At 34.4% G+C, this 14330-nt stretch overlaps 1 protein-coding gene across 7 annotated transcripts in view; it reads left to right on the top strand.

Moving 5' to 3' along the window:
* Positions 1-14330, top strand: part of LOC123673750 (triple functional domain protein) — a 250022-nt gene that overhangs the window by 147470 nt on the left and 88222 nt on the right. For all 7 annotated transcript variants that reach the window (XM_045608400.1, XM_045608399.1, XM_045608401.1 and 4 more), the window contains exon 19: positions 11501-11765. In XM_045608400.1, the coding sequence (XP_045464356.1) occupies positions 11501-11765 (265 nt within the window). The remainder of the gene's footprint in view (positions 1-11500; positions 11766-14330) is intronic.

Genomic DNA, 14330 nt, shown 5'->3' with positions numbered 1-14330 from the left:
CAACCTAGCCAAAATGCACTGGTTAATGTCTTTTTTTATTATTATTACAGCTTTTCCTATTTAGTAGGCATTAATTACTTCTTAATATGTATTGAATATGTTTGGTGAGTATGAGAAAGTGAGAACTTTTTCACCATGAACTTGGTAAAAGAAGTAAGGCACCCAAAAATATTCCGTTCTGTGATCCGTAATGAGAAAAAATTTCTCTGCGAGATAAATGTTTTTTCCTTGATTTATTGATTGTTTCATTTGATATTTATTATTATTATTTACCATCAATAATTTTTTGTTGTGTATCTTTACATTCGTTCTTCGTTCCATAGATAACTCAATTCATTCTTCAAATTTATCATTATAAACAAAAAAATATTTTCAATTTCGATTGAACTTCAACATTTTCGGATTTGAATTGGATCTCGATCGATGATTTTTTTCATTAGTTCTCACTAAAAATAATTCAGGGAAATAGCTTGACCGTACATATAGAAGCAAAAGTAAAGGTTTCTACAAGGAAATAAATAAAATCGCAAAAATAATTGAATTAGATATAATAATTTATCATATATAAAAGGTTTTTGAATAAGAATGATTAAATTTTGAATGGGTATATTGGCAGCACTTTCTTTTATTTTCGTCTTATGTTTTCTTTTATTCATTATTAACCCATCAAATGAACTTACATGGGATGTCAGAATACAATATCAAACAAATTTAAAATAGACATACAATAATATACAATCATTACAACAAACTTAATCGAATTCACACAAAAAAAATGAATAGAATAGCAACAGATCAAAATGCTGCAGTGCAAAAACTCTTCCATCGTCTATTTAGTTCTCTAGACAATTTTTTTTGGAAGGGTTACATTACACCACTATGTATGGAAAATAACTCCATTCAAAAGACTACCACGATTTCTTCATACGTGCTGCATTCTGTAAACCCAATTTTGTATCATTTTTTCACATATATTCTCCTGTATTGCATCAATAGTATGTTCAATGTTGATTTTTAGTAGCTAAATTTTTGTTGGATCATCAGCATAAATTTGTGATTTAACAAGAAATAAATCACAAGACCTGGGAAGATAATTAAATGGACCATTTCTTGAGATAATATTGTTTTCGATCGATTGTTGTACGACGGGTGGCACCGTCTTGTTAAAGCCACTTTCCCTCAGATTATTCTCAACAACGGCAGGAAAAATTCATTTAACATTGTTCTGTATCGTTCTTTATCGACTGCTACTCTTCTACCCATAAATTGCCCATCACATCAAAAATGAGCTTCATCACTGAACAAAATTTTCGATAAAATCGTTCATCATTTTCAAATTGTTAAAGAGCAAAATCAGGAAATATATAAGGTTTATGGAACCAGTAAATAAGGAATTTTCACTTATACTTGATGCTACCAAATCAATATTCTCTTGTGTGTCTGCTCTTTGTCATTGAAGTCGAGGAATAATATTCTTCGAAAATTAGCTGGTTCTTGAGTTTCTATGAGAATTATCAGTGGAACTATTAGGTTATCATTGGTAACCAGTGCTATCACATATACCTCGGCCTCATTTTCGTAGACAGGTTGCAGTCAAGAAATCTTGGGTTAAATTTCATTTCTACCCGAGCTTATTTCCTATTGTATCTCATCTCCCAGATACTAGAACTGCCACATTAAAGTCAAGCAAACCTTTATGGATTAATACTTTCCTTCAATCTGAAGAAAGTGACAAGGAAATTTGGCGTTCGGAATAGAGTTCTTTTAATGTCTTCAACAAAGGTCTAATTGTTGATCCTTAAAAGGAAGTTCTAGGTTTCTATCTTGCTAGGAAAATTTGGTGTAATTTAAATCGACTAAGGATGGTCATGCTCGTTGCAATAGTATGCTCTTCAAAATGTATTCTATAGAAAGCCCACTATATGAGTGTGGTGTAGAGGAAACCACTGAGCACTTGGTGAATATTTGTCCAATTTATAAATTTCATGGTGGTTTCCAAGCTATCCATTCAATTTCAGATCCATTTTTAGGATGGGTCGCTAACATTAAATCAATATAATGGAAACTATAACATCTATTATTCCTTTCTGGTTATTTTTCTTTAGATTTCAGATTTGATTATATTGTGTACTCTTGTATACTGCAAAGAAATTTCACTTTCGAATTTATCTACAATACAACGTAAAGTGCGTCGATTACACAATAACGTACATACATTTTTCCTACTCTCAGTATTCGCAAATGAGCATTGATTTAGATAAAATAATTCAAAATTTTACAAACGTTGTTGGAGTGAATCTTTCCATGATTAAATAGCGTAGCCTACTCAACACAAATATAAGAAATTTCAAAATATAATACATAGTGTTGTTGTCATTTAAAATTGTCAGGTTCCTTGGTGGACATAGTATAATAATAGTAATAAGTTCATTGGTTCGAAATAGGGATTCACGAGCTGGCTTGATATTCTAGCTACTTGGCTTGAGCTCAAGTAGCTTGAGGTCGACTTGAAATCAACTCAAATTCAACTCAGTAGTAGTTTTTAAATGTTAAGTCAAGTACTTAATAAATAAATACTTGACTTGACATTAAAAAACTACTACTTGACTTGAACTTGAGTTGATTTCAAGTCGACCTCAAGCTACTTGAGCTTGAGCCAAGTAGCTTGAATATCAAGCCAAGCCGTGAATCCCTAGTTCGAAAACTACAAATAAACATTAAAAAATACCATACAGTTATTCAATGACGACTGTGTACTGTATCCTACTGAAATTGAAGTAGTTTATTCACAGGAGTTTTCATTTGTTTGAACACCTTTCCACAAGCCTGTTGCCATCTTCAGAAACAAAAAATTTACATTTTATTTTCACTGGGTGCTTATGATAGATCGAAGTTAGTTTCAAGTTTGATCAAAAAGCTTCTGCATTCGAAAGAAGGTGATAATTTTGATATGAAATTCTAGGACTTCCACTAGCACTTGTAGAAGTAGCATGCATCAGAAGTCAAAATAAGTTTGAGATTTCAAATGAATATAAACGTTGTGCAATTTTTTACCAAAAATAACAAAGAGCCTAATTAAATTGGTTATGATTTTGTTCATATTTTTCACCTATGACGATGGAACGATTTTTTGGGTCGACTGCTGAGTCCACTAGTTCCATTTACATTTTTTAATAAAACGAAAAAATGAAGTATCTGTAAAATTTGCAATGTATTTTTGTAAATTCGAATTTATTCAGCATTCATTCGTCGATAATTAGGTATTCTAACTATATTCTATTGGATGAAGTGTTTTGGTAGCTAAATCATTAAGTCTCATTTACTTTGCCAGCATCGAAAAATTTAGAAATAAAATTTAAGTGGATATTTCTAGCGGCTAACGAAATCGGATACCTACAGAAATAATTTCTCAATTATATTTACCGTTCCCAGGACGTGCAATATTCTTGAATCGATAAAGTCGTCCCATCAAAAGCAAACAAAACAAACAGTCCGCTTTGATGTCTGTTCCATTTCGATCGGTTTCAGTCGTCGAAAGATAAGACAAACTAACAATTTCATTTCCATAGATGCGATGATGTTTTTATGGAGTTTTCCCAATTTATTTCACCTATACGGCGGAAATTTATGACATATATTATAGAAAAGTTGGACATTTCGGAACTATAGCATTCGAAAATCGATCAAGGCTTTGTTATAAATTATACGCAATCATGAAGAGTTTATGATCTCATCTCTATTACAAAATATCCTAAGTCATTAAAAAAACGCTGCAGATTTTATACAAAGGCTTATTATATTCTCTATCTAATAATAAATACTAGTGGATCTAGTAGACTTTGTGCTGCCAGAAGTTCATTTGGGTGGCATGATTGATTCCGAAAATATGAAGGGCATGCTATCATCAAAAATTTTATTTTAATGAGCTCCCATAATTCCATTTTTATTCTTCAATAAATTCTCGTATAATTGAAACTTAGGTTAAACTTATATTGAACGCCAAACTCAGACTTTCACAGTAAAAACAATATTTTCTCTCGCAGAACAACACATTTGGAACAATAGACTGAATTACGATATAAGAGAATCCTATATGTTAAAAGGATTCTACATAAAATTTGAGAAAGCATTGACACATTAGGAGCTCTTCAACGCTCATTCATTCAGGCGCCAATTGCAATCTTGGAGTCTTTGAGACCACACAAGTGTATACATCCTCACCTCATCCTGAACCAATAAGAATGAAACAATTCAAAATAGTTTAAATGACAACAGTGTGTATTGTTTTTGACATTTCTTATGTCAAAACTATGAACTATGTTCGAAATCCGTCTGAATAACACGTTCCTATGTTTGCTTAGTTTAATTCGATGAATTTCGTGGTTTCAAAGTTGAAATTTCAGATTATCTTATAGTAGAGGAAATTTTTACTCTTTTGGGTGGTGTGATGACAATTTGAGAGATGGTTTTGTGTTGAAGTTTAACGTGAGATTATCCAGACACAGGTATGATAGGCTGTGGCGCCTTTAATATACCATCATGTAGATGTTGTGAGGATTTTCCTCATTTAAATATAATTTTTATGACTAATAATCAGGCAGTTGTTTCCATTACCATCACAATGTTAACTATGTTATCAAGAATATAAATAATGTGTTGTTGGATCTCGTGTTTTCATCTTACGAGAATATAAATATTCAATCGGCAGATGGCATGCTTCTTCCATTGGATAGGCTTCATCTTGCCTTATATTTTTCTATACCGCTAAAAGAGAACTTACTGATAAATGAATCTCTACTTACACATTATTCGATTATAAAAATGCTTATTACGGTTTAATAGTTGACTATCTTTTGGATATTGATTGATTTGATGAAGTGCGTGGTGACGATATCAACTCAGCTATCACGGAATTTTATAAAGGCGCTGTAGTTGCACTCTCGCAGATCCCTTATGTGTTCTGTTCAATCTGTCACTGAAATATCATGAACTACGGAAGAATATTTTTATTGTATCTATTCATAAGTCCGGAGATGTTAATGATATTCACAATTACAGGATAATTTCTAAGAATACATATACAGTTCCCTGGTGTCCAAGGGCCATTGACAAGTTCTAACATTTAAAACACCAGGTTATGGTATTTCTGAACGATCAAAACATATGATTTGTCATTCACACTTTTTTGGTACACTATGTGTATTTCCGAACAATTTGAGAATGTGATTCTAATGAAGTCATTCGAAAATTTTGGAACTTCTCCATAATAGAGCGTAATAGTGGAACACCCTGTATATCATGAACTCCTGGCATTCACTGTACCTTGATATAAGCGATATTTATTCTTCTGTCAATGGTGACTTATGAATATGGTTTTATGTAATTCTAATTGGTGAATAAATTTAATGTTTTTCATTGTGTAAATAGAATAATCTCGTGGTCATTTCAGAAATGACAACCACACATTTTATTGGCTGTTCGAAGGAATGAATATTCATTAGTACTTAAATCAAGTTAATTCATCTTTGAATTTATCGTTTTATGATATTTTCTACTTGGAAAAACAATTCACATTTCACATAATAATTTATTAATTCCTTTCATTATACAGAATATTCAAAGCATCGAAAGAAGGATTTATAACTTTAAATAACTATTCTTCCTTTGGACTTCACGCAGTCACATACCGTTGATATGCAGAGAGAAAGAATTGTAAAAAATTCATGACTACGGTACTATTCTGCCATAATGATATATTGTATCTAGTATAATCGTAGCAACAGACATTATGAATTTATTTTAAAGTGCAACTAATTTTTAGATGCTTATAGAAAATTTAATTCCTATATTTTTTGGCTTCAAATTTGAGAGACAATATTTCACTGAGTCAAGAGATTTTGATCGTTCTTTCATTCACTCGTCAATTAAGCTAATTGAGGCCTCATGTGTGGCCTTCACGAGTATAATTGCCGCATGAATGAACGAGAGCTTTAAAGCTCCTGACTTTACGTCAGTGATTTCCCCATTTTCGTAGTATGTTTGGGGTGTTTTTTCGAAAATCATTTGAGCTTCACTTAGAATTGAGGAAATTTATTATATGAACTCCTTTTTTGATTTCCATTATCGATTCAATAAATAAATTGATTCGGCAAACAACGAAATATATGAACTCATTTGTCAAACTAAAAGGATATTCATATACCTATTGTATTCTGCGTCGAATATGTTGAATCGTGAAATTCTAGTTATTTCTGTTTGTATTGTATCAGCAACATGAGTTGTCAGTATTGATTCAAAAATAATTTATAGTCTCAAGTCCGAGTGTCACTATTAATAGATTGAAATAAAATTTTACTATATGGAATATAAAAAATGAATATAAACACAGAAGTCAATTATTTGTGCCTCACGTTTTCTGAAATTGCTTTACCCGATCTGAAATACTTGTTTTGTTCATGGCGTGCAACTTAAATACTAGAATAAGACGCAATATTGAGCGGCGTCTTGAGTTTCAGTAGATGCAAATTGAGAGTTTGATTTTCATCGAATAATTTTCAACTCTTGAAGAAAAAAATATAAATTTAAAACATAAAACTTTACGAATTACCCGTTTACAAAATTTCGGATTATTTGAAATATAAACTACTCTTTAAAAGTTAGGAAACTCTGAATTTATAATGTTTCGAAATGCGTGTATGCAAATAAATGCTTTTTTTTAACTAAGTACATAAAAACATATGTAGGCATTTTTTCGGTTTGTCTTACTTTACTATGCCACTTAAAACAATAATTTCCAAAGAATAAAGATATATCAACTTTTTTTAAGTTCCCTAACTTTTGAAGGGCAGTTTATATCAAATTAGTTGTCGATTTTTTCTTAATGTTTTTACAAGATACAACAAATTATGTAGAACTATCATAGCGTTCAATCAGCATTGGCATAGTCAGCTTCAAAAGTGAAATATTCTCCGCGCCCCAAACTTTTCAATATTTCTTCTGCAGAAAGATTCGTCTTTGGTTTCGAAATAGGCTTCAAATTCGGAAATCTCTTACTTCTTCATAAGATTCAAATTTCGTTCCTGAAGTATTCTTTTGAGGTCTGCAGAAAGGCAGTAATCAATTTGTGGCAAGGAGTATTGTCTTGGCGAAAGAGAATTTTTTTTGTCTTTAAGGGCGCGTTTTCTTAATTTCTTCACTCGATCCAATAACGTTATGTAATATTCTTGAATTTCCTAATCAACCTCAACTTGTTATGCAAAGGTGGAAGTAATATTTTTGTCTCGTAACCAGAGCTTTGTTGATTACGTTTGTTTTCCTTGAATCATAACATCTCTTGATGGTCAGTTTCTGTAAATCCAGCCTTCATTTTCAGCTCTGCTCTCCATAGGCATAAAAATAAGGATATATTGTATATCTACTTTGCTGTCTAAGGAAGAAGTTAATCATGCTTTAATAATTTATGTTCTTTCTATTTGACATTCTTCAAAACTAGTGCAATAGTTTAATAATCCTGCTTCATGCTGTTAGAATGACCAAGAGGAATTGAAGGATCCTCTTATATTTCTTCCCAATATCAGGTCATTTTCCTCATTCATGGTATCAGAATCAACTTCATATAACCTGTATCTAGAGTTGATGGAAAAATCTGGTGGCTTTTTTTAAATCAGCACATCCGAAACATTTGAAGTCAGTTGGATTTTTGGAACAATTATTTTTTTCATTTTGCTTCACTTGCCATATATAAACGAATGAGGCTGATATCGAGTTTCCGTATCAAAAGTAATTTTCAGATAGAAGAGGAGGGCGAACTCCTCCCCTGGTTTTCTACTAGCATCTAGGCCAGTTGCGCGATTTATATTCACAGTGTGTTCAGGTCGTTAATTAGGGTGGAAAGGGTCAAAGGTAAACATACAGTCCTGTATAATGAATAGCCTTGATACAAACCACCCGCAACTCTTATTAATTATATGATATTAAACAGGAGTGCTTGTCGCACTTGTTGTACGTTTTTATTTGTCTCTGTCCACAGATGTGGATGTATGACTTTCTAGGTACTTACTTATTATTGGATAGGGTGTTACCAAATAAGTGAGAAAATTTTTTTGGCAATGAATTTTTAAAGGGAGTCTTACACGTCAACTAAAGCTCTTATGCCTTTTCTTCAAAAGTTACACGCTTCCAAAAATGAGGAAATGTTTTAAATTTTTTGCTTGAAATTGCTAAAGAGTTGAATGAACGGCATTTTGTGGCTTTGTTTTACTAAGAAAAAGGCTAACGACAAACATTTGTAAATTTCATTGTTACCTTTTAACGCGGCGAAACATGCAACTCCTATTGCATTCTTTACCATAATTTTTAAAGGAAACATTTCTCAAATGCCAACATTTTTCAACACTTGTGTCCGTGAAAGCAATAGTTGCCTAGTGAAAAAAATAAAATACGACATTGTGCACGAACGGAACTTTTATAAAAAGAATCGGAAATATCTAGTTTAGGTGGCTGCTAAGTTCTTTTTAGTGGAAGAACACGATCACAAAATGTCATATCTTCAACTCTTCAGCAATTTCAAGGAAAAAAATTTTTTATTCCCTTACTCTCTGGTAGCGTAATATCTTTCAAGGAAAGTTTGAATGAAATTTTCCTTTGAATTTTCGAAAAGGTTTCCCCCCCCCCCCTAAAATGTATAATACATATTTTCGAAATGAGTCAATTCCGCCTGTTACCTCGTCCCTTTTGTTTTCAAAAGCCCACGTTGTATACAGTATCATAAAGCAGTAAAAAACTGTGTGTCTGTAGTCTGTACATTCAACGAATTAATCAAAAATGCCTATGAGGATAAGATCACTAAGGAACACAAATCACCTTTTGTTTTATCTTTTTGGTTTGTTTGTGCTCGATAATCCCTGAACAGATAGTATTGCAGATTTCACAACTGAATCAAGTACATCTTGGAACAACCTAAAGATTTTGTTTCATTGAACAGGTTGAAATTTTGTGTGTATTTATAGAATAACAATTACAAGCTTCGTGCAAAATTTCATGCCTATAGCGGTGTCGGAATGACAAACAGAATATCGAAAAAAAACTACGTCCTTGGAAATTTTATCTCCAAGGTTGCAAATGAGAGATTCCTAGGATAATTCTAACAAATAAAGTCCTATTAATAACCTTCGAACGCTTTGTTTTCGAGATACAGGGCCTTAAAGTTTGATATTTTTCACGTGTTTTTCCCATAGCATCTGCACTTCTCAAGACTTTGGAATTTCGATTGCAAGTCTGCAGGGTGATATACAATTTAGTATAAAGTATTTTAGTAAAAAAAATCCCTTCTTTTCGCATGAAAAACAAGGCTTTAATCACCATAGTTAGAATGATCCAATATAGTTTAAATATGCGTCGTTTCGTTCGATAACTTGTTGTCATTTCGAAGGTAATATCATTATGCTTCTCTCATAGAGGCCCTCTTTCCTATTGATAAAATATTGAGACAGTTGATTTTCAAATTTGCAAAATTATTCGCCATGGATAGAAACAGACGGTATTCACTATCCGGTCCGGACAATAAGGTGGATGCATAAGAACCTCCCAACCAAGCTCGAGGCTTCTGTCGAGTCACTTTCGATGTGTGTTGCCTGGCGTTCTTCTGATGGAACACAATTCCTCTCTTATTGGCCAAAGCTGACAATCTTTAGCAGTACAGTTCCGATTCAACAGTTGTGGTGTAGGGTAGCAGTTCAGAGTAGATAATTTCCTGCCAATACCACCAAACACAGAACAAAAACTTCTTGACCGTCAATCCTAGCTTGGCTACCGTTTCCAATGACTCAACCGAATTTTCACTATGACCGTTTTCGCTTGACGTTGTCGTAAGTGATCCATTTTTCATATCCAGTCATTAACCTTTTTAAAAATGAGTTGAATTTGTTTCGATTCACATACGGCAGTTCGGTCCATGAGGTTTTTTTCGTTAACTCGTGTGGTACCCATACATCGAGCTTCTTCTTGAGACCAGCCTTAAGCAAATGGTTCCAAACGGTTTTTGTGCAATATTTAGTTCAGGGTGATCGAAACTGTGTTTTCATGACGGGTTTAAACTCGATAATGTCCATGATTTTATCGACATTTTCGACAATTGGCCTTCAAGTGCGTGGTGGCGGAATCGACTAAATCAAAATTGTGCATTATTGGCTGTTACAGTATCAGGACTGTTTACATTTTCAGCCGGCTGGCTTCAATTTTCGCCTTTATCGAAGAAAAACTGTAAAACATGGCGTATTTTCTCTTTGCTAGTGTCCATCTTTGACGTGCGCTTCAACTAAACCGAGTCAACTAATCACAAAACCGTCAAAAAAGTTTTTGTAGTACTAAATCTCATCTTTCTATCGCCATTTAGTGAAACCTGATCGGACCTATACAACGCGGGATACACATAACTAAAGCTATCTATTGGAGAAATAATGGATTTCTTTTAACTACACCTTACATTTTCTGGAACAGTATCCCCCTTTTCACGCCAGAACTATTTTTTTGAACCACTGGTAGTTAAAAAAATGGAAAAATAAATCTTGTCCTAGTAGGTACTAAACTTTTAGGTTTCTAAAAGTTTAGTAGGCTGTGATGAATTTTTTTTTTAACTGTTTATTGCATATTTATCAATTCGTAAATGTTATGAAATATTCGGAGATCATTAGTTTCGGTGATTATTTTCCCGATCTGTACCAATTATCTATGAGGATGTGATAAATTCCTATAATCATAACAAAAAAGTAGGACTACAAAAAACACTCTGTAGCTCGAAATCCAAGCATTCACGGGCCATTGTTTTCGTAAGTAATTGCACAAGTGCATCAAAATTACCGATAATTTTTTATGACAGCGTGTTGTCATAAAAACTGCATTTTTATTTTTGGAAAGAAAGCCCGGCACCGAAGGTCGAGGGCTCTTTCTCCAAAAATGAAAATGACCGAATGCAGTTTTTCAAAGAAAACACGCTGGAATGCGAAATTATCCGGTCATTTTGATGCACGAATGCAATTCGGGGGAATATTTCCCGAATAAACTGTTAACTTGTCGAAGTGACATAGATTCCATAGATGCCATATATTCGAACTGTATAAGATGCATAGAAACTATGCATCTATGAACAGAAAACAATGATCGCATTGCTATTTCGCTTTCTACAATGCAATTATCGCTGTAATTTTCCATAATTGCATTCCATTTACATAGAATTTTTGACAGGAGGGAAATATTCTTTTTAATATCTAAGGAATCTCTCATATTCATATGAACCTTCAATTTAGGAATATCATGTTTAATTAACCTGCAGGATACTTGTCTCCTGCGAAATCTTAATTGAAATAATTATTCGCAGCTGAATATTAAAATCAGTGTATGCAACACTCAATACACGTTGGAGAATTGTAGGTTGCCTACACCAGCTGCACAACATAATCGCACACAATACTGAAACTCAACATTATTCCTCTTTGTGTTACAGGCTGGCGTCCTGGAGATGACCTGGGTGATGAACGACTTCACGGCGACCTGTCCGCAGGAACTGAGCGTGTCCAAGGGCCAGCAGGTCGAGGTCGTGGAGGTCTGTGCGACGAAGCCGGACTTTTGTCTGGTGAGGATGCCGACCAGGGGCACGGAGCAGGACTCGACGGTCGTCCCTGAGGGTCTGGTGCCGCTGTCTGTGCTCAAGCAGCCGCCGGCGCCGAGGGGCTCGCCGTCCAGGAGGATCCTGCCCGAGGGCGAAGCTGGTGAGTAGAACGGATTTTCTCATGAATGTAGCACATTTTGAAACAGGATTATTGTTAGGAAAATACAAGTCAAGGTCGTGGTCTCGTGGCAGTTCTAACTGGTATGCAAAGGGTGCGGTATATATGGTATATATTATATGGTGCCATATAAAAAACAAATCGATTCTTCGGCGCCCGAAGGGTATCCAGTGATGAAACCCTCGAAGTTTATAGGGTTGTAGGGTCAGTCAAAATGATTATAAAATGCCATATAACAGGCCAATGGACTAGTTTTCATTTTTTTGTTAAGGTTAATTCTAAAAATTTAAGTACAATGAAACAAAAATGTGGAAGAATCATTGAAATATCTCTAGAAATGAAAAAGTTATGGGATGAAGTTGCGATTGGAAGAATAATTTCATAGTACGCAGCGTCTAGTGTGTGACGTCACGCTACTTACACGAGGCGACTGGTATTCGCAGAGTGCTTACGAATTCATTGGTGTTACGAATCACTTGTGCCGTTCGTGTCGTGTTTTGTTCGTTACTTTTTTCTCTTTTTACTTTTTACTCCTCACATAAATATGTTTTGCCATTGATAATGGATAGACTTCAACAACCAGTACTCAACTACGAACTGTTTATGAAACGTTTTTTAAATAAATCATCGTTATAAGTTGAACCATGATGAAGCAAACTCAAAAGTAGATACTTACTTGAAAAGTTTAACTCCTTTTATTTCAGCACTGACATAAAATGGATTTGAAGAAAAAAACTCCATCACTGCGAATATATCTATTTTAGGCAAATTGTCACTTTGTCCATTCACGAAACCTTCTTCCATTATGGTGACATAAAAACATAACTCGAGTTAAAACTACACTGTACAACTACAAACGGCGCGAGAGCCTTGGCGCAGCTACCAAAGACGTTCCGCGCTAAAATACTTTAATTTAAATAATCTATTTCTCAGTCATTTATTGATGGATTTTCGGAATTTTTTCACTGATTTATCAGTTTTGCTCTATATTTTAATTCTATCGTGTCAAATATAGTATTATCAACATCACTAAACTAGTCCATTGAAAGTCCCCGGTCTACCATAGTAAAACACTTTTTTTTTTTTTTTGGTATAATTCGATTTTATTATTCAACATAGTTGTCTTCGAGGGCGAAACAGGGATTATAGCGATATTCTAACTTTTCGAAACAATTTTTGTTGTACGATTTGTCTCTTGCTTCAAAATAGGCCTCAGTTTCGTCGATTACTTCTTCATTGTCGCTAAATTTCTTTCCAGCGAGCATTCTTTTGAGGTCTGAGAACAGGAAAAGTTGCTGGGGGGCCATATCTGGCGAATACGGTGGATGCAGAAGTGATTCGAAACCCAATTCATGCAATTTTGCCATTGTTTCCAATGATTTATGACACGGCGCATTGTTTTGATGAAACAGCAACGTTTTTCTTCAAAAGGGGCCCCATTTTTAACGATTTCATCCTTCAAACGATCCAATAACGCTATATAATATTCGCTGTTGATGGTCTGGCCCTTTTGGAGGTAATCAATGAATATTATACCTTGCGCATCCCAGAATACTGATGCCATAACCTTGCCAGCCGACTGTTGTGTTTTTCCTCGCTTTGGATTCGGTTCATCGTGTACAGTCCAGTCAGCTGACTGTCGATTGGACTGCGGAGTGAAATGATGGAGCCATGTTGCATCCATTGTCACATATCGACGCAAAAATTCAGGTTTATTGCACGTAAACAGCTTCAAACACTGCTCAGAATCATTAACCCGTTGTTGCTTTTGATCGATTGTGAGCTCGCGAGGTACCCATTTTGTACACGGCTTTCTCATGTACAAATATTCGTGAATGATGTACACGTTCAGATGATATCTTCACAATGTCTGTTATCTCGATCAACTTCACTTTACGTTCATACAGAATTATTTTGTAAACTCTCTTTATTTTTTCGTTGGTGACAGCCTCTTTTAGGCGTCCACTGCGTTCGCCGTCTTCAGTGCTCATTCCACCACGTTTAAATTTAGCATACCAATCAATAATGGTCAGTGGCGTACCCAAGGGGGGGATAAGGGGGATATATATCCCCCCCCCCCCAGAAGGAATATATATTATATGTAACAACCTTATATATGACAATCTTATTATGAGTAAGCAAAATTTTTTGGAAAACTTCTTCAAAAGAAGGAAAAATTCAAAATTTTTTTCTTTATCTCCCCCCCAAGGCTTATGTCTGGGTACGCCACTGATGATGGTTTATTTTCCTGGTGCAGACCCCGTAAACTCTTCATCAAGCCAAGGTTTTGCTTCAACTGAATTTTTTCCCTTCAAAAAGCAATATTTTATCAGCACACGAAATTTTTTTTCCATTTTTTTTCAAATAGCAAAAGTAGCTACACTCACAACGCAATATCTCACAAACTAATGGTCGGACTGCTGTCAAATTTTGACACGTATCGTTTGAAGGTTGGTACCAGCTTAAAATCATATGGATTTAATACTAGCACCGCCATCTGTGCATCTGACCGGGGACTTTTCAATTGGCCTCATATATACGACCGGG

Source organism: Harmonia axyridis, chromosome 2 (assembly GCF_914767665.1).
Source record: "Harmonia axyridis chromosome 2, icHarAxyr1.1, whole genome shotgun sequence".
Taxonomy (NCBI): domain Eukaryota; kingdom Metazoa; phylum Arthropoda; class Insecta; order Coleoptera; family Coccinellidae; genus Harmonia; species Harmonia axyridis.
This window is presented reverse-complemented; position numbering and strand designations above follow the sequence as displayed.